The 20958-nt window shown below is 40.2% G+C and overlaps 1 protein-coding gene across 4 annotated transcripts in view; it reads left to right on the forward strand.

Moving 5' to 3' along the window:
* cdk11b (cyclin-dependent kinase 11B) overlaps positions 1-20958 on the forward strand; it is a 121636-nt gene that overhangs the window by 69649 nt on the left and 31029 nt on the right. For all 4 annotated transcript variants that reach the window (XM_034171934.1, XM_034171932.1, XM_034171931.1 and 1 more), the window contains 8 exons: positions 6046-6266; positions 7097-7187; positions 7266-7387; positions 7496-7601; positions 10401-10522; positions 12918-13025; positions 13272-13388; positions 13846-13994. In XM_034171934.1, coding sequence (XP_034027825.1) covers positions 6046-6266; positions 7097-7187; positions 7266-7387; positions 7496-7601; positions 10401-10522; positions 12918-13025; positions 13272-13388; positions 13846-13994 — 1036 coding nt within the window. The remainder of the gene's footprint in view (positions 1-6045; positions 6267-7096; positions 7188-7265; positions 7388-7495; positions 7602-10400; positions 10523-12917; positions 13026-13271; positions 13389-13845; positions 13995-20958) is intronic.

The raw sequence follows: 20958 nt of genomic DNA on the forward strand, positions 1-20958 counted from the left end.
GTGACCTCTAGCTGGCCTCCACATCTTAAATCAAAGTCATCAAGAGCAAATCCTGAAAGGTTCATGCTGCTTTCATTTTGTGCACAATTCTTATGCTTAACAGCCCCACTAGAATGCCAACTCATCAATTTGTTTGAACACTGCATTTCTTGAGTTCACAAGCCATGATGGTTGTTCCTTGTGAGAGTAGTTAAAGCTGTAGTGTTACTTTTTTTAAGTGCCTTGGCTTTTTGTGTCTTAGTAAGTCATTCACACAGTACTGTCCTACTGCTTGTCTGTGGTATTATGGTGGTAACCCAGTAGATGTTGCAAACAATAGTAACTGGTTTGCTGCCGTAAGTAGCTCAAGGTCATCTGTTCTTTTGAAAAATTACCTTTCAGGGGAACTTTTTATGAATTTAGACGTGAACTTTGATTGTATCAGCAGTGTCATATTATGAACCCCCTAGACTAATAAATAAAATTATAGTCATGCCAAAGAATTTTTTTATGCCTTAAATCTTAAAAAGCTTGGTGGCCATATACTTTTAAGGTTAATTTCAGACCATGGCTGATGTTATGAGTGAGGGGAGTGAAAAGAAGCGGTGGTTCACAATGGATTTATTTGTTCATTTCTTTAAAACAGTGTCACGTTTTGGAACTTGCTTATGTCTCATAACCCGATGTTAATGGACTAACATTAGCATGTGGTGAGTGTCTGTGGCCTCTGATCTGAGAAGCAGAAAATCTGGTGTTCAGTTTTTTAACAGGAAAAATCTACATCTGCTGTTCATGATAAAAACAACACAAGTTGTTTGTCATTTATCTTAAGATGATGGCTGAAGTTTGTGTTGAGGAATAAGTCTTATTTTTGTGCAATAGAGAGCTGACTGTCACAGTCCACTGATATATGCTCCTTTGTGTAAGTTTGTAGCTAACACAAAGGAGCATATTTTCTTAATTTTAGTGTTTTACTTCAAATGAAATGTGGCACCAGCACATAATTTAGATCTCATCCAAGTTTAAATAACTTCCAAGTTTTTCATGAGTGAATTTGTAAACTTTAATCATGTCACCACAAAAGTATCTTTTGTAAATTATACATTTAAGGTATAATCAAATCTTATTTGTGTTTGTATTGACAAGTAGGCCATTACAATATGATTACTTTCTTTTGGCCTCTCCCTTTTTGCTCGGGGTTGCCACAGCAAATCAAATACAGATCGGCATGTTGATTGAGCAGACATTTTACTCCAGATGTCCATCCTGGCTTAACTCCACTGTATATTTTGCATCTTGAATTTCAAAATTTGCTGAGGGGGGCATACCCCCTAGAGAAGATTTGCAACATTTCCATTCAGACCTGCAAGAACAAAGGAAAAAGAAACACCTGCATCCTTTATGTTGGATCGTACGGTCCATCCAGAAAGTATTCACGGCGCTTCAGTTTTTCCACATTTTGTTATGTTACAGCCTAATTCCAAAAGGGATGAAATCATTTTTTTCTCAAAATCTACACACGGTACCTCATAATGACAGTGTGAAAAAGTTTTTTTTTTTTAAGATTTTTTACAAATTTGTTAAAAAAAAAAAGAAATCACATGTACATAAGTATTCACAGCCTTTGCCATGAAGTTCAAAATTGAGCTCACCTGCATCTTGTTTCCACTGATCATCCTTGAGATGTTTCTACAGCTTAATCTTCCAGCATGACAATGACTCTAAGCACACAGCCAAGCTATCAAAGGAGTGGCTTCAGGACAACTCTGAATGTCCGTAAGTTGCCCAGCCAGAGCCCAGACCTGAAGCTAATTGAACATCTCTGGAGAGATCTGACAATGGCTGTGCACCGACGCTCCCCATCCAACCTGATGGAGCTTGAGAGGTGCTGCAGAAGGAATGGACAAAACTGCCCAAATATATGTGCACCAAGCTTGTGGCATAATTCAAGAAGACTTGAGGCTGTAATTGCTGCCAAAGGTGCATCAACAAAGTATTGAGCAAAGGGTGTGAATACTGTGTATGTGATTCCTTAGTTTTTGTTTGTTTTTTTTATAAATTTGCACACAAAAAAAATTTAAAAAAGAAAAACAAAACTTTCTATGATGTGAGTTGTATTTTGAGGGGGAAAATGAATTTACTCCATTTTAGAATAAGGCTATAACATAACAAAATGTGGAAAAAGCCAAAGACTTTGAATAGTTTCCAGATGCAATGTATGTCATAGAATTTAATGGATGTTGATCTTGTTTGCACTTTTGATAAAACATTAAAAACGGTTCCATTTTAAAACTTTTAGCTCAACAACAAATTTGCATCACCTGTTACCAAAATTGAAGGAGCTACAATTTTTGACCCCTGGACAAACTGACATCAGCCTTTGTCACCATTTTTCAGTTTAGTTCCATTTATTTGTGCAGTGCCAAATCACAACATAAGTCGCTCAAAGACACTTTACAAGAGAAGCCTCAAGAGTGATCAACTGCTTTGGCCATACTAGTTAAACTGTTTTTACTTTATAACATAACTTTCAGTCACAAGCAAATTATGTGGTGTACTGTTCAACATGATTGGAGTATTTTAAAATTTTGAACCTTTGTAATGTGTCATTGATCACTATCTGATTATATCCACCACTCTGACATGGTTATACATTTTTGTGCAGGCCATGGTATAATGACACTGGATTCTAAGTGTTGTGTAGTCACCCGAGGTAGTACCAGTTGGGTCAATAATATAGAAAGCTACATAGAAGAACTTTTGCCCACGGTCTTGAAATTCTTGTTTTGAGAGTTCCCATGGGATAAAAAAAGCTTTTCAACCTACCATCCCTGGTTCTCAAGACCAGGCACCTAAGTGGCTCTACTCTACTCTTTTCTACTCTCCTATTTTACTCTTCCTTTTTACATATTTAGATATACCTTTATATACGAGGGCTGTCAATAAAGTTACGGTCCTTTTTATTTTTTTCAAAAACTATATGGATTTCATTCATATGTTTTTACGTCAGACATGCTTGAACCCTCGTGCGCGTGCGTGAGTTTTTCCACGCCTGTCGGTGACGTCATTCGCCTGTGAGCACTCCTTGTGGGAGGAGTCGTCCAGCCCCTCGTCGGAATTCCTTTGTCTGAGAAGTTGCTGAGAGACTGGCGCGTTGTTTGATCAAAATTTTTTCTAAACCTGTGAGACACATCGAAGTGGACACGGTTCGAAAAATTAAGCTGGTTTTCAGTGAAAATTTTAACGGCTGATGAGAGATTTTGAGGTGATTCTGTCGCTTTAAGGACTTTTCACGGTGCGAGACGTCGCTCAGTGCTCTCAGGCGGCGTCGTCAGCCTGTTCAAGCTGAAAACATCCACATTTCAGGCTCTGTTGATCCAGGACGTCGTGAGAGAACAGAGAAGTTTCAGAAGAAGTCGGTTTCAGCATTTTATCCGGATATTCCACTGTTAAAGGAGATTTTTTTAATGAAAGACGTGCGGACGGGTCCGCGCGTCGGGACGCAGCCGCCGCGACGCTCCGCCACAGGAAAAACACCTCTGTTGAAAGCCTTAAGGACAAGTTGGAACATGTCCTGCCTGTTAAACAATTTCTCATATACTCACTCCACTGAAAGCCATCAAAAGCCGCCTGGATTTTACAAATGGTTATCAACACGGAGGTGTTTTTCCTGTGCCGCCGCACCGCGTCGGCTGCGTCCCGACGCGCGGACCCGTCCGCACGTCTTTCATTAAAAAAATCTCCTTTAACAGTGGAATATCCGGATAAAATGCTGAAACCGACTTCTTCTGAAACTTCTCTGTTCTCTCACGACGTCCTGGATCAATAGAGCCTGAAATGTGGAGGTTTTCAGCTTGAACAGGCTGATGACGCCGCCTGAGAGCGCAGCGCGACGTCTCACACCGTGAAAAGTCCTTAAAGCGACAGAATCACCTCAAAATCTCTCGTCAGCTGTTAAAATTTTCACTGAAAACCAGCTTAATTTTTCGAACCGTGTCCACTTCGATGTGTCTCACAGGTTTAGAAAAAATTCTGATCAAACAACGCGCCAGTCTCTCAGCAACTTCTCAGACAAAGGAATTCCGACGAGGGGCTGGACGACTCCTCCCACAAGGAGTGCTCACAGGCGAATGACGTCACCGACAGGCGTGGAAAAACTCACGCATGCGCACGAGGGTTCAAGCATGTCTGACGTAAAAACATATGAATGAAATCCATATAGTTTTTGAAAAAAATAAAAAGGACCGTAACTTTATTGACAGCCCTCGTACTAGCATAGTTCCACCTTAGAATTGTAATATAATATATAATATATACCTTACTGAATTTTCATATGGATCATGGATTAGCTATGATCTGTTACACCACTAGAAATATATATTATCTTATATATCGTAACCTTCCTAAAATAATGGCCTAAGTCATGTTGTCCACAACATTTTAGGAAGGTAACGATGTATTATCATCTGTCCATTATTCTTATACAGTTGTATTAAAATTAATAACTGTGTGTCTAAAAAAAAATTGAGTAAAGCTCAAAATCATTGTAATAGCTTTTATTTCCATACAGGCAAATGCACCAGGAACACTGAACATTCTATCCCAAATCAAAATATGAATAATAATTTAGCAAATTTGTTATTACTTTACAGAAAGTGAAGAAAAAGGAATATTAGTGTGTTCAAACAGCAGTGTCTGCATTTTTATTTCTGTGACCTTATTACACCCTTACAGGTGACCCTTATTTAAGGACTAAGGCAGCAGATGTTGTTCATGCTGGTTGGTGCATTTCTCTCTGAAAATCTGAGTAAAATGGTTTGTTCCAGACATTGTTTAGCAGCACATAACACTATGATTAAAAAGTTGATTCATTCAATTAATATTAATTTGGATATTTGTTCACAAAAGATTTATGACCATGATGTACCAAAGAACATATTTAAGTAACTCCCATGGCAAAGCCAACGTACCATTTTGGGAACTTGCTCACAGATCTGTAGTTTTTGTTTATATTAAGAAGGAAAAGTTGCACATACAAGTGTAAGACCACATAAATCTTGTCTGGGAGTCTCTTCTGACCACTTTTATTTATAATTGCAGTCTTCTAACTTTGCCAGGAATCTTGGCAAGATGGTTCCCAGAGGAGTACTGAAAATCTGTCATTTGAATGTTAAATATTCTTTACCTGCTGACCCGAGAACTAGCTCTGAAATGTCTCCAACTTGCTTCTTCATGGAGGATTGTGTCTGAAGTTTGGTTCCCATCAGTTAAATTACTTACAAGATTACAGTTGTGAAGTAGAAAAGGCATAAAAGCACAGATAGGAACATCTCAAACCACCCTTGTCGCACAATTTACTCCTCTGTTGGAGTCATGTGTATAGTCTAAACAGGCCTCCCTCAACCAGTAAATTACTAAAATTGCCAAGTCCTGCAAAGATTTACAGCTATGAAGCAACAGTAGTGCAACACAGATGGAGTGTTTACTTCTGCACCAAAAAAGAATTATTGTAAACTAATTCAGTCACCTGTCAATTATGTCAATATGCATTTGTTATTCATGTAATATATTAAAAGCTTTTCAACTAAGTACCGCTTTAAAGAAACAAGCAGAGAAATGTGAACGGGGTGCTCCAATATAAAAATTCTAAATAATTCTGTACATTGAAAGTTGCTCGTACACATAGAACTATTGGCAAGTGTGTGCGTGTGTGTCTTAATTACACGGCATAAAGACTATACAGTAATTAGATGTTCTTGTTTCTGTGTGTGCCCGTGTATTGTTTTCCATTCCGTGTGTTTGTGTCTGTGAATAATGTAACTGTTTGGAGCAAACTTGCTGGGTGAGCCAAGGACAAAGTTATTTGATTTTGAGAAAAAACAGTTAAAAAATAAAAGCCACAAGCCAAGGTCAACATTTTAGCAGCTGATATTTTGTATTAATATAACTTTTAAAATAATACAGGTTGTGAATGGAAGATGATGTTGTCGCTGTTGCTGTCATAAGCTGCTGAATTATTTAAATTAACTTGGCCAACATAAAAACACTTTACTTTGTATTGCGCAGTTCCAGAATCACGCTTTGATCATGACTCAGAGGAGAGTGGCGAGGAAATGGAGGATGATGAAGACGAGGAGGAGGATGACGCTGAGGAGAATGACCCTACACCTCACTCTCAGGCTCATACTCGTACCCCCACACCTGAGCAGAACTATGTCCATGACTCTCCTCCTGTTCCAACTGTGGAGCCGAAGAAGGAGCTGCCCAAATATCTTCCAGCTTTACAGGTTACTACCATCATAACACAAACATTTGGAGTTTTCTTTAAACCACAAATGGAATACGTGGTTTTTGTGCCCTTTGTATTTCCATGTACTTACAGTTTGCTGTTGGCATTATTAAGAAATGCCTTCAATGTGGTTACACAGTCATTCTGTTTTGTGGCCCAGAAAAGCACATATGTTTGAATGCTGCTGTTTTTTCTTCTATATCACTGTTCGCACTCATACCAAAAATAATTTTTTTATTTTGCAATGATTATGATGGGATCGCTGCTCATAGTGTTGCCACTTGGATCATGGTTTTAATATACCGGGTTGTTATTACATTGACAAAGAGTACCAATGGTCATATCAATAGAATGCCACTTTATGCAGACCTTGTGAGACCGAAAGTAACTTGAACCCAGCCGGCATCAGTCCCTTATCTCTGCACACTCCTTCACAGAGGCAACGCTCGCTGAATCTAACCTCTGCACACGTGTGGTATCAGCCAGACTATTCAACCCACATCCAACATGGTGGAAGATTCAGTGTTTCTTCTTCACTCTTTTGAACAAATATGATTTAGATAAAACTAAAGCCGTGTCAGGTCAGTTTAGTGTGGATTGAATGGTTGGGATGTCTGTCTGTTTGATGAATGTTGGTTGCCAATCTATGAACCCCCCACCCCAAATAACATCACATCTCACCAAAATTGAGTCACAAAGAAATGTCATATCATGCGTTCACCACATGCAGCATGGTGAGAGTTAGGGAGATCCTGGCATTTGGAAACAAATAGTAGTGATCCTATAAAGACCAGTATTCCAGTCCATCCTTTGTGTGTTATTTTTCAGGGATGCCGCAGCGTTGAGGAGTTCCAGTGTCTAAACCGAATAGAGGAAGGAACCTATGGTGTGGTTTATAGAGCCAAAGACAAAAAGACTGGTAAGAAAGCAGACACGCAGATCCATTAGCTGCTGAGTTTTTTAGACATGTGAAACATACATGACTTATTTTTTGCAGATGAGATTGTTGCATTGAAAAGATTGAAAATGGAGAAGGAGAAGGAGGGCTTCCCCATCACCTCTTTAAGAGAAATCAATACAATCCTGAAAGCTCAACACCCAAACATAGTCACAGTGCGGGTGAGATGGTTACAGCTGTTCATATGGTTAAGTTTGGAAATTTTCTCATGTATGCTGTCTGTTAAGATTTCTAGGTACTGTGAGTCCTTTCTTTTCATGCTCTTTTAGGAAATAGTTGTTGGAAGCAACATGGACAAGATTTACATTGTGATGAACTATGTTGAACATGATCTCAAGAGTCTGATGGAAACCATGAAGCAGCCCTTTCTGCCAGGTATTTTTTTGAGTTTTCATCCATTGCTCTTGTATGGTAATATCTCTATATTGACAAGGACATTCAAAATTTTATGCAGTTAAATGTGTGCATCCAGTTCACTCTGAGTGCCTGTTCCCAAGCCCAGATAAATGAGAAGCGTTGCTTCAGGAAGGGCATCCAGCATAAATCTTACCACAGAAAACATTCATTTATTCATTCATCTTCTACCGCTTAGTCCAATTAAGGGTCGCGGGGGGCTGGAGCCTATCCCAGCAGTCATAGAGCGTGAGGCGGGGTACACCCAGGACAGGACACCAGTCTGTCGCAGGGCCACAAATAGACAAACAAACACAGACACACCCACACACACACCTACGGACAATTTTAAAGATTCCAATCCACCTAACCTGCATGTCTTTGGATGTGGGGGTAAACCAGAGCACCCGGAGGAAACCCACGCAAACACGGGGAGACCATGCAAACTCCACACGGAAAGGCCACGGGAATTAAACCCACGACCTTCTCGCTGTGAGGCAACAGTGCTAACCACTAAGCCATCATGCTGCCCACCACAGAAAACAGACAAGTCAAAAATCGAATTTCCATACTGGATTGGTTGAAGGTCGAGTTAACAATGACCACCATCGCTGCTGCTGTCCAAAAGAGTGCCATCTGAAATCTGGCTCCTGTGGAGCGAAGAAGAAGAAGAGATGCAGAAGGCCTCTAAAGACAGTAGGAGAGGACGAACATTAGAAGTGTGGAAATGAGCGTTGGGACTTTGGAGCATCTGAGGTGGCCTCAAACTGTTGTATCATGTTGTGGATGGATGGAGAAATGATGCTGTGGTCATTCCAAAGCATGTTTCAGACTGAGAACCACTTAACAAATTAAAAATTTTTCACAAACCACCTAATTCCCCAAGTATCCAAAAACAACAAGTCTGCTTACAGCTGAAACAGTACATGACCAATTACAGCATAATATCTACGGCTTTCCAAATAGTTAGAATACAATATTAATTAAAAAATGTGATGAACTATACTTGCGGACCACTAGGGACCATCAGTGGTCTGCAGACCACTCTGACATGGGGACATTAAAATGGGTTGCATCTGTCCGCGTGTCCATACCTGCTCTGTCATCTTCATATTGCAAACACATGCTCTCTGGGCCAAAATCTCGGGGGAAGTTGCATGTAAACACTCTATGATGTTCTGATTTATTTATCATTCTTCACCAAATATGTATAAAGTCTAAAGCAGTGGTTCTCAATCCTGGGAAGATCTGCATTTTAATAGTACCATGAGTACAGAGCTGCACACACTCAGTGCGGTGTGCGAAGGTCTTTCACGATTATGTAATCACATGGGGTGGCATTGCGACTATGATTGTGATGTGTTTAATTGATCGGCCCTGACAATAACAGACAGGCTGAGTGCAAGTAGCCAGTATGCCTTTAACACTTGGAATAGACCGTTGGGTAAAAGCACCCCAAGCAAGCGCACAAATGGCATCAAGCATAGTTGTTGTGGACAGATTTGTTCCAGTACTGCATACAGCAGTAAAATAAATGCCCAAAGTTATATTTTCCCGAATAGGCTTCACAATAAAAACATATCATGTTAACCCTCTGGGGCCGATGCCGTCGTATACAACGGCTAAGACCAAGCTTTACTAAATTATAAATAACTATTTAATGATATGAGATAGAAACTTTTTTTTTTTTGCTGAAAAGTTAACTCTGCGGACTTTCGAGTCAGCCATCGGCCATCTTTGTACTCCTCATAGAAGCTGTGTTATGATGTGAGTATCCAATCAGAATTGGTTCACCGTCACATGGTTTTCCAAAATCCAATTGTAGAGCAGATTCACCTAGCGTGAAAAGCCAAAGATCGTTTTCAGGAGTGATATGTTACTAGTTGACCCGTTGAATAGCCCTCTGGGTGCTCCAATGAGTAGATACTATTGGGCTCCAAATGCGCCCTGCGCCATTATGCACAGCGATCACTGAAAGCAGATGGAGAGCCTCTGATGAGGATCTCACATGCTCAAACAAAGAGTGTGTAGCTATCAGGATTGCTCCACTAGTTTGCATCTGAATGTTACTGGATAACTCTGTTGCTTTTACCATAAAGACAAAAAAACGCATAGACCATTTTGTATATATTGTTCAAAATGTGCATTTGTGTTTAATGTTTGAACCTTTTTGTTGTACAGTCTTTCACACAAGACCTCAAATTACCTTTATAAAGTGTCAAAACAGTTGTTTATTATCGTTTGCTGTGTGTTTTGAATAAATGTGTGTGGAAAATTATTTTCCGCTTTACTTTTTCCTTCCTTATTTTTGATTGTAAACCTTTATTACAGTTATAAAACACAACAAAAGCATATATATTATGAAAGCACAGGTTGTCCTGAAAAAAGAGACGTAAAACTTGATTGTGGGATGCAGGGAGAGCTGCTAACAGCAATAATAAAACATTTATGCCAGGCGAGTGAACTGTCCAAAGAATGCCCTCGGACCCCAGAGGGTTAAAGCAGTAAAGCTGTAGAGTATACGCAAGATGAAAAGGTTCATGGAGGAAGGATGAAAGATAAGGCTGTCTCTGTCTTTAGCAGACTTAATGAGGGTCCGGTTTTAATTTTAGGAGGCTACCAGGGCCATTATGTTTGTGAATATTTTCCCAAAACACAGTTAGATGGTGACTAATGAGCAATACATGAAAGAAAGCCATACATTTTCCATAATAATCCATAACCCTTTGTTTCAAAACAGTTGATTTACCTTTTTTTTTTTTTGTTTGTTTGTTTCTTTAGGTGAGGTCAAAACTCTTATGATTCAGCTACTAAGAGGTGTGAGACATCTTCACGATAACTGGATTCTCCACCGTGATTTGAAGACATCCAATCTGCTGCTGAGCCACAAGGGTATTCTGAAGGTAAGGACAGTAGTTTCTGAAGTCCAGGTTTCCCTGAAAACACAGAAAAGAAATGTACTGTCCCAATGGGCAACATGCTGCTTTATTACAATAAATACAATTAAATTTTTTGTATACAGCGCTAAATTATAACACCTTATCTCAGAGTGCTGTACGCTAGTAATGTCTACTAGACCAGTCGGTTTTTCGCAGTTGTGAGACGCCGGAACTCTGCTGTCTCCACGGTGCATCCTGGGAAACACGGGGGAATCAGGGGCATTATGGAAAATGTTAAAGTACCAAATAACGACCCCAGCAAGAACATTGACAGCTGTATTTACAAGAAGAAAACTCAAACATACCAGACACAACAGGATGACCATCTGCTTTGTTCCTTCTAACATGACAAAACAGATATATTTTATGGAATGTGCAATAGCAAAAAAAAAAAAAAATTGTGCATGCGTCAAAAGCGTGCATGTGTGCATGCATGATTTTATTTCGTAAGGTAAATGTAAGTACATGATATAATTGTAAATATATTAAAAATACATGGATGACACTGTGGTACATTTAAAAATCAAATGAAAAGATAAAAGTAGAAATAAAATAATAAGAAGAACAAGAACAACAAGAACATCATTTATAAATGCATTAAGACAGTAAATTAACATAAAAAACTAGAAGCACTCAGAGAGTGCAAACCTCCGCCAAGGCCATGGGGTCACTGACGCCATAACATCTGGACGCCGTGGAATCATCCATCCATCCATCCATCCATTTTCTTCCGCTTGGAATCATTGGACCTAAAAAAGTCTAACAATGATGTTTGCTCAGTAGTAAAAAAAGTTTCATCTGCTGTGACTGGATAGCGTGTATCCTTAGCGCTTGGCATCACAGTTTATTGCAACTTACACCTTTCCCAGAAGCTACTGTCATCTGAGCACTGATATTGATATTGCATGTGCTTATAGACAAAAACAAATAAGAGACAAAATTTAATTTATTATTCAACTAAACTGCAAATATATGGATTTTTTAACATTTATGAAACACTTCTCTAAACAAGGCCATAGGGTCACTGACCCTAAAGAGATTCCCTCCTTGGCACAGTGATCTATTCAACAATTCAGTGTTACAACAAAACTATGATACATACACTTTTCTTTCCTTTATATTTGACATCCTTGACCATGAAAACATACCACTAGAACTTGGAATCACTTTTATGTCTTTATTAGTTCAAAAGTTATTGTATAAAAACGATTTTTCGGCAATGGCGGTTTTCTTCTGTATCTAGCTCCATAAAATCTGAAGCTACATCAAATCTGATGACACCTTACTGAATCAGTACAGATTCAGCTACAATTTGGTGTTAGTTGTGCATCTCTAGCTTCATTTGTCACCTCACACTGACACATTTTCTATTTTCCCTATATTTTTGCATATTCTGGATCACCAGATCCGGAATCCGGATCCGATCATCACCAAACTTTGTTGTTTGATAGAACATTTGACTATGTTACACCCAAATTTTTTTCAAGCCTTTCTGCCTTGTTTTGTGGAGTTAGAAACTAGAATGTCAAAATTCCCCCTATCCCGCAATGGTGAAGAATCCTTTAAAAAAATTCCTGGATCCGGATTGTGATCCAGCTCACCACTAAAATTGAATCACTTGTTCCTCTTGTCATTTCCAACCACTCCACAAAAACAGACAGACAGACAAACAAACAAACGCGACCGAAAACATAACAACCTTGGCGGAGGTAATAATTACATAATTAACAGGTAATAAAAGGGTTGAGTTCTTTAAAAAGTTGTTGAAGTCTAAGATTCTGGACTCACACACCATTCCAACTCATTATAGAAACTTTGCATAATTTATTACCACCCATGAAAAATGTCAGCTACCTATTTTATAAACACTACCCAATCTAGAGCCCGTGGATCCACATGGGTAATGTGCTAGTCATATTTTAACTCAATAGTGTGCCAACAGCAAAAAAGACGTAAACTGGGGGGGTACTTATAAAAAAGACATTGCTTGTATAAATATTTTGATTATGTGCAACTTTCCGCTGACTTAGTAGCACAGTGGCATTCTTGCTCAAATAACACATGATTACTCATACAAAGCTGTCTGGAGCATTAATTTCTGTCCAGCTGTATGGCAAACTTAGTAAACAAAGGTTTGGTAGAAATGTAGGCAAGCTGACAATAGAAAATGTGAATCATGGCAATTATTTACATCTCTCAAAGACACCGGTGCATTTCATAATTTATCAGTTGACCATATAACCTACTGCATATTTCCCAGTCCTTCTTAAAAAGCTCCTGTGAGAGGATCATGGAACAAATTTGTAGCAACACCATTACATTAGGGCAATCTTCATTTGTCATCTGTCTTGAATTGCAGATTGGAGACTTTGGTTTGGCTCGGGAATACGGTTCCCCCCTGAAGCCCTACACTCCTGTCGTGGTGACGCTGTGGTACCGATCACCAGAGCTGCTGCTAGGAGCCAAAGTAATTATCCAACTTGCAGCCTCATGCACTGACAGCACACTAATTCTGCACATCACTCGAACCAGATGAAATGCATTTTCAACAACTGGATCTTCTAAATGCTAAAGTGATGCACTGTTTTAGATGTTCCTGTAAAGACATCTTCCCCACAGTGACTCTCATGAGTAGACATCTGGCGAGTATTTGTCTTATATAGATGCCAAAACACCATTTAACCAGAATTTTGATGTTTTTTCTCCCCCGTAGGAGTACTCCACAGCTGTGGACATGTGGTCAGTGGGCTGCATATTTGGTGAACTCCTCACCCAGAAACCTCTTTTCCCTGGAAAAACTGAAATTGACCAAATTAACAAGATTTTCAAGGTAAATGCCCTCCTTTGCTCACACAACCTAACACAACCTAAATCACCTAACCACAAAGTGTAAGCCTTTCTGTTTACAGTTTGTAAATCTTCAGAATGCACTTAGTAGGTCAGCGTGCAGTTCAGCAGCACACCACATGGTGGAGGAGTCTGTAGACGCCAGCGCAGCTGATGAAGTTATTATGAAACTGAGACGCTCACCACAGTTGCCTGACTAATTTTTCAGTCGATCGTCTGTATGAAGCATGGCAGCCTTGTGGACTGATGTCATTAAGGCTTCCCCAGTCATCATACAGGCCCTACCAGTGATGAATTAAAGTATTGAAATGCACTTAAGACAGCTCTATTGCCGCATGTCTGCATTTGATGAATACTTTAGCCAAAGTGGGCCTATCATATATCCATCTCTGGTGGGTGTAACTAACTCTGTGTGTCTGCTGACTATGTGCTTTCTATAGGATTTGGGGTCACCAAGCGAGAAGATCTGGCCCGGCTACAGCGAGCTGCCCGCTGTGAAGAAGATGACTTTCACAGAGTACCCCTACAACAATCTGCGAAAACGCTTTGGAGCGCTACTTTCAGACCAAGGCTTTGACCTCATGAACAAGTAAGATTCTTGAAAACCATCTCTGTTTGCATGTAAATATGTCCTCAGTGATGAATGCACTGGACCTATAGGATTTCATTTTTGCTAATGATTTCAAAAATATGACCACAGCTCTCAAAGGTGTGTGGCCAACTGTTAAGGCAGCAGCATTCTTTGTCAGAGTGCTGCAGAACCAGATCAGAGTTAGAATTATTGACATCCCTTAATTTTATGTATTTAAAATATGTTCAAAAGTAATGCAAATGAACCAAATTCGTATCATCATAATACTTAATAAAGTGTCTGGAGGTATTGAACTTTGACATCGTCTCCCAGTGCACAGTTGAGTACCTTGCATGGGAGCATGCTCACACACGTGTGTGTGTGGGGGGGAATCAAGTGGAAAAGTGCAAAAGAAATGCAGTACTGTGAACAACAAAACAAAATGCTTTCATATACTGAAATAGATATGACACTTGTAGACACCCTTTGTAGGATTGTCAGGAAATCACTTTGACAACCCAATGGATCAGTAACATAAAATCAGGAAGGATTTCAGTTTAAGAAAATGAACAAAATCTTGGCTTGAGTTCTGCATGTGCCTTTTGGCAACATGCAGTTGAAATTTCACTTTTGAATATAATTATTTTCTGTTTCACGTCACCATGACTGTGACTGGTGACATAAGAAGACAAAAACTGCGCTGTGCTGCTTTCTCAGTCTCACAGACACAGAAGCCTATACTAACCTTGTCAGGTTTGTTATGGGTGTGTTGATAAGTTGTTTATTGTTTATTGGATGCAATAGACTGAACCAAGATAGTAGCACCAGCGCATCTCTACCTGTCTGTGTGTTCGTATAACATCGTGTCTATATAACATTTTTCTGTGTTGTTTTCACCTGAGGCCAAAATATGGCCATCGGGTATTTCAAAGGCTTTGCGCCCATCCATCTGTCTGTCCTCGGTGTAAGTCCATTCCTGTTACTGCCAGGGTTTTCAAATTCACAGGGAACATTCTTGGGGTGCAGACCTTGGTCAAGTTCAAAGATGACTAACCTTGACCTATTTTAAGAGGTCAAAAGGTCACATTCTGTTTCCTGTTTATATGTTCATATGCCCGAGGGTATTTTAGTATTTTGCTATATTACTAATATAGTACAGTACAGTGTGCTTAATGGTATCAGACTTATTCTTGGTTTTTAAACTGATTTGACGATCCGATAATGGTTGATCGTATTGGTTGATCGAGCCTAGCTGCGACTCCAGGGATCATCCTTTTTTGTTAAATCTTCACAATCGAACTGAACAGACTGCATCGGGACTAATTTACACTTGGATTATGAGTGTTGCTTACATGTTCGCTGTTTCTGCGGATCGATCTGTTGGAGCTGGAGTGACGCCTGCCAACCTGCTGAGGACCCTCTTGATTTATTATGTTGGGCTCAAATCCTTTGGGATAAAGGAAAGTTCTTCTTTCTTACACTAAAGTTTGACAGTGTATTGTTGGCCAGGCAGCCGCTCATAGGGCTGAGAGTATTTTAGCATTGCATTATTTTTTGATGATTTAATGGATCTTGACTGGAGCAGAATTTCTTATTAAGAGAGGTGATGGTCAAGTTGGGCTTGAGACCAGAGGAGCCTCGATTCAAATCCCAGTCTGACCATAAAATCACTAAGGGCCCTTTACGGACTTACACCTTTTTTGGAAACACAATGACTTTTTACACTAATTTTAGTCTTTAATTTATCAAATAATAATGTTCTTCTCAAATTATAGCTGGACTCTATCATTCTAAACAGATCCTGGACATGTTGAGGTAAAAGTTTATTTTTAACTTGATATATGATTTATATATTTGGGGAGGTAATGGCCTAGTGGATAAGTGTTGGACTTGAGACCAGAGGATCCTCGGTTCAAATTCCAGCCTGGTCATAAAATCACGAGGTGCCCTTGGGCAAGGTCCTTAATCCCCTAGTTGGTCTCGATGTGTAGTGGGTGCCTTGCATAGCAGCAGCCTCACATCAGGGTGAATGTGAGGCATTGATGTGTAAAGCACTTTGAACATCTGATGCAAATGGAAAAGTGCTATATAAATGCAGTCCATTTACCATTTATTAATGATGTAGAACTAGCCTGGAATTATTTTTATGATGCTTTTATTAAAATTATACATAAGCATGCCCCCTTTCATAAATTTAGAGTTAAAGGCTGAAACAATCCATGGTTTACCCCAGAGTTGTTCATTTTACTAAAAGAAAGGGACCTTTGCCTGGGCGAAAGCCAGAAAAACCCAAACTGAAGCGGACTGGCTGATTTTTAGGCAGCTCCGAAACAGTTTACCTCTTCTATTAGAAGAGGTGGTAGGCCTTATCAGAGACAACAACAAGACCTGGTACAGCTAGGAGGTCAAACACCTGTCAGAGTGGTGTGCAGACAATGACCTGGTCCTCAATACTAACAAAACCAAGGAGGTCATCATAGACTTCAGGAGCACCAGGAGAGTCTCACAGCCCCCACCACATATCAGCAGAGAAGAGGTGGAGAGGGTGGACTCAATCAGGTTCCTTGGCACCCACATCATCAAGGATCTGACATGGACATTACATACCCACAACCTGGTGAAAAAACCTAGCAGAGGATGCACCTTCCTGAGGAAGGTGATGCAGGCTGGTCTGGCACCACAGCTGTTGAGGATCTTCGACAGAAGTACCATCGAGAGTATCCTCTGCCAGGGCTGCACAGTGTGGTACCGCAGCTGGATGGCAGAGGACAGAAAAGATCTGTCCCGGGTGGTGAAGATAGCACAGAGGATTGTAGGAGCTGAGCGCTTGCAGAGGAAAGCACAGACCATCTGCAGGGAAAACAACCACCTGGGACATTCCCTGTTTCATCCTCTGCCAACGGGGAAGAGGTATCACACTATATGGACACAGTAATAGGCTAAGGAACAGCTTTTTCCCCAGAGCTGTAGCTTCCATCACCCCACCCTGTCCCCCTCCCACAAACAGACATTCAGTAACGGATATCAACATGTGCAATAAATGTGTGCAGTTTTAGTTGCTGCTGGTCCCCCCCCCCCCCCAAGCTGACGGTGGCGCAACTCAGGGTTGCTGCGCGACCTTCACCCACTTGCCTCAATTCGGATAACGGACGTCTTCAAATTTAGTGCACATAAACAATGTCAAATGTGTATGTGCTGTTCTTAATTCTGATGTGTGCCATTATTACGGTAAACAAGTAATAATTGTGGACTAATTGCTGTCTGAGGTAACTGGAGTGTAAACATAATTTCTCCACTGTGAGATCAAGAAAGTGTATCTCATCTCATCTCAAGTTTCTAGTATTTCTAGAATGCGTGCAGTAATTCTTTAAACAAAATTGGGCTGGTGCATAAATTCGGGCACCCTTGTCATTTTATTGATTTGAATACATTTAGCACTAATTATTGGACACAAAATTGGTTTGGTAAGCTCATTGACCCTTGACCTCCTTACACAGGTGAATCCAATCATGAGAAAGGGTATTTAAGGTGGCCATTTGCAAATGTTGCCCCTCTTTGCATCTTTTCTAATGAATGGTAACATGGGAGCCTGTAAACAACTCTCAAATGACTTGAAAACAAAGATTGTTCAACATCATGGTTTAAGGGAAGGATGCAAAACGCTATCTCAGAGATTTCAGCTGTCAGTTTCCACTGTGAAGAACATAGTGAGGAAATAGAAGGTCACAGGCACAGTAATAGTGAAGGCCCAAAGTGGCAGGCCAAGAAAAATCTCAGATAAGCTGAACCGAAGGATGGTGAGAACAGTCATAGTCAACCCGTAGACCTGCTCCAAAGACGTACATCGTGATCTTGCTGCAGACAGTGTCTCTGTGCATCGTTCAACTATACAGCGCACTTTGCACAAGGAGATGCTGTAATGCAGAGGAAGCCTTTTCTGTGTACCTGCCACAAACAGAGTCACTTGAGGTATGATAAGCACATTTGGACAAGCCAGCTTCATTTTGGAATAAGTTGCTGTGGACTGATGAAACTAAAATTGGCTTATTTGGGCATAACAAGGGGCGGTATGCATGGCAAAAAAACACAGCATTCCAAGAAAAACACTTGCTACCTATAGTAAAATTTGGACATGGTGCCATCATGCAGTGTGGCTGTGTGGCCAGTGCAGGTACTGGGAATCTTTTTAAAGTTGAGGGTCACATGGATCCCACTCAATATCAGCAGATTTTTGAGAACAATGTTCATGAATTAATGACAAAGTTGAAGTTGCACCGGGGCTAGATCTTTCAACAAGACAACGACCCTAAACACTGCTCAGAATTTACTAAGGCATTCGTGCAGAGCAATAGGTACAACATTCTGGAATGGCCATCTCAGTCCCCAGGCCTGAATAATATTGAAAATCTGTGGTGTCATTTTAAGCATTATCCATGCTCGGAAACCAACACACCTAACTGAACTGGATATGTTTTGTAAAGATGAATGGTCTGAAATAACTTCGACCAGAATCCAGACTCTCATTGGAAGCTATAGGAAGTGTTTAGAGGCTGTTATTTCTGCAAAAGGAGGATCTACTAAATATTGATGTATTTTTTTCTGTTGGGGTCCCCAAATTTATGTACCTGCCTAATTTTGTTTAAAGAATAATTGCACATCTATAAATACAAGAAACTTCATTTCACTTCTCAAATATCAGTGTGTTTGTCTGCTATAAGATATATTTATTGCTGATCCAAACAACCAATGATTTATAAAGGAAAATCATGGAAATCATCAGGGGTGAACAAACTTTTACATACAACTGTATCTAAAACTATCCTACAACCCCAATTCCAGTGAAGTTGGGACGTTGTGTAAAATGTAAATTAAAAACCGAATACAATAATTTGCAAATCCTCTTCAACCTATATTCAGTTGAATACACCACAAAGACAAGATATTTAATGTTCAAACTGATAAACTTTATTGTTTTTGTACAAGTATTTACTCATTATGAAATGGATGCCTGCAACACGTTTCAAAAAAACTGGGACACTGGTATGTTTACCACTGTGTTACATCACCTTTCCTTCTAACAACACTCAATAAGCATTTGGGAACTGAGGACACTAATTATTGAAGCTTTCTTGGTGGAATTCTTTCCCATTCTTGCTTGATGTATTACTTCAGTTGTTCAACAGTCCGGGGTCTCCGTTGTCATATTTTGTGCTTCATAATGCGCCACACATTTTCATTGGGCGACAGGTCTGGACTGCAGGCAGGCCAGTCTAGTACCCGCACTCTTTTACTACGAAGCCATGCTGTTGTAACACATGCAGAATGTGGCTTGGTATTGTCTTGCTGAAATAAGCAGACACGTCCCTGAAAAAGATGTTGTTTGGATGGTAGCATGTGTTGCTCCAAAACCTGAATGTACCTTTCAGCATTGATGGTGCCATCACAGATTTGTAAGTTGCCCATGCCATGGGCATTAACACACCCCCATACCATCACAGATGTCGGCTTTTGAACTTTGTGCTGGTAACAATCTGGATAGTCTTTTTCCTCTTTTGTCTGGAGGAGACGACATCCATGATTTCCAAAAACAATTTGAAATGTGGACTCATCAGACCACAGCACACTTTTCCACTTTGTGTCTGTCCATTTCAAATGAGCTTGGGCCCAGAGAAGGCGGCGGCGTTTCTGGATGTTGTTGATATATGGTTTTCGCTTTGCATGGTAGAGTTTTAACTTGCACTTGGAGATGTAGTGACGAACTGTGTTAACTGGCAATGGTTTTCTGAAGTGTTCCTGACCCCACTCGGTAAGATCCTTTACACGATGTCGGTTTTTAATGCAGTGCCGCCTGAGGGATCGAAGGTCACGGGCATTTTAATGTTGGTTTTCGGCCTTGCCGCTTACATGTAGAAAGTTCTCCAGATTATCTGATTCTTCTGATTATATTATGGACTGTAGATGATGGAGTCCAGTTGAACATGGAGAAACATTGTTCTTAAATTGTTGGACTATTTTTTCATGCAGTTGTTCACGACGTGGTGATCCTCGCCCCATCTTTGCTTGTGAAAGGCTGAGCCTTTTGGGGATGCTCCTTTTATACCCATTCATGACACTCACCTTTTTCCAATTAGGTGTTCTTTGAGCATTCATCAACTTTCCCAGTCTTTTGTTGCCCTGTCCCAACTTTTTTGAAATGTGTTGCAGGCATCCATTTCAAAATTCAATTCAATTCAATTCAATTTTATTTATATAGCGCCAAATCACAACAAACAGCTGCCCCAAGGCGCTTTATATTGCAAGGCAAGGCCATACAATAATTACGTAAAAACCCCAAAGGTCAAAACGACCCCCTGTGAGCAAGCACTTGGCGACAGTGGGAAGGAAAAACTCCCTTTTAACAGGAAGAAACCTCCAGCAGAACCAGGCTCAGGGAGGGGCAGTCTTCTGCTGGGACTGGTTGGGGCTGAGGGAGAGAACCAGGAAAAAGACATGCTGTGGAGGGGAGTAGAGATCAATCACTAATGATTAAATGCAGAGTGGTGCATACAGAGCAAAAAGAGAAAGAAACACTCAGTGCATTATGGGAACCCCCCAGCAGTCTAAGTCTATAGCAGCAGGGTCACCTGATCCAGCCCTAACTATAAGCTTTAGCAAAAAGGAAAGTTTTAAGCCTAATCTTAAAAGTAGAGAGGGTGTCTGTCTTCCTGATCCGAATTGGGAGCTGGTTCCACAGGAGAGGAGCCTGAAAGCTGAAGGCTCTGCCTCCCATTCTACTCTTACAAACCCTAGGAACTACAAGTAAGCCTGCAGTCTGAGAGCGAAACGCTCTATTGGGGTGATATGGTACTATGAGGTCCCTAAGATAAGAAGGGACCTGATTATTCAAAACCTTATAAGTAAGAAGAAGAATTTTAAATTCTATTCTAGAATTAACAGGAAGCCAATGAAGAGAGGCCAATATGGGTGAGATGTGCTCTCTCCT

The sequence above is a fragment of the Thalassophryne amazonica genome, chromosome 6 (genome assembly GCF_902500255.1).
Source record: "Thalassophryne amazonica chromosome 6, fThaAma1.1, whole genome shotgun sequence".
In the NCBI taxonomy this organism is placed as follows: Eukaryota; Metazoa; Chordata; class Actinopteri; order Batrachoidiformes; family Batrachoididae; genus Thalassophryne; species Thalassophryne amazonica.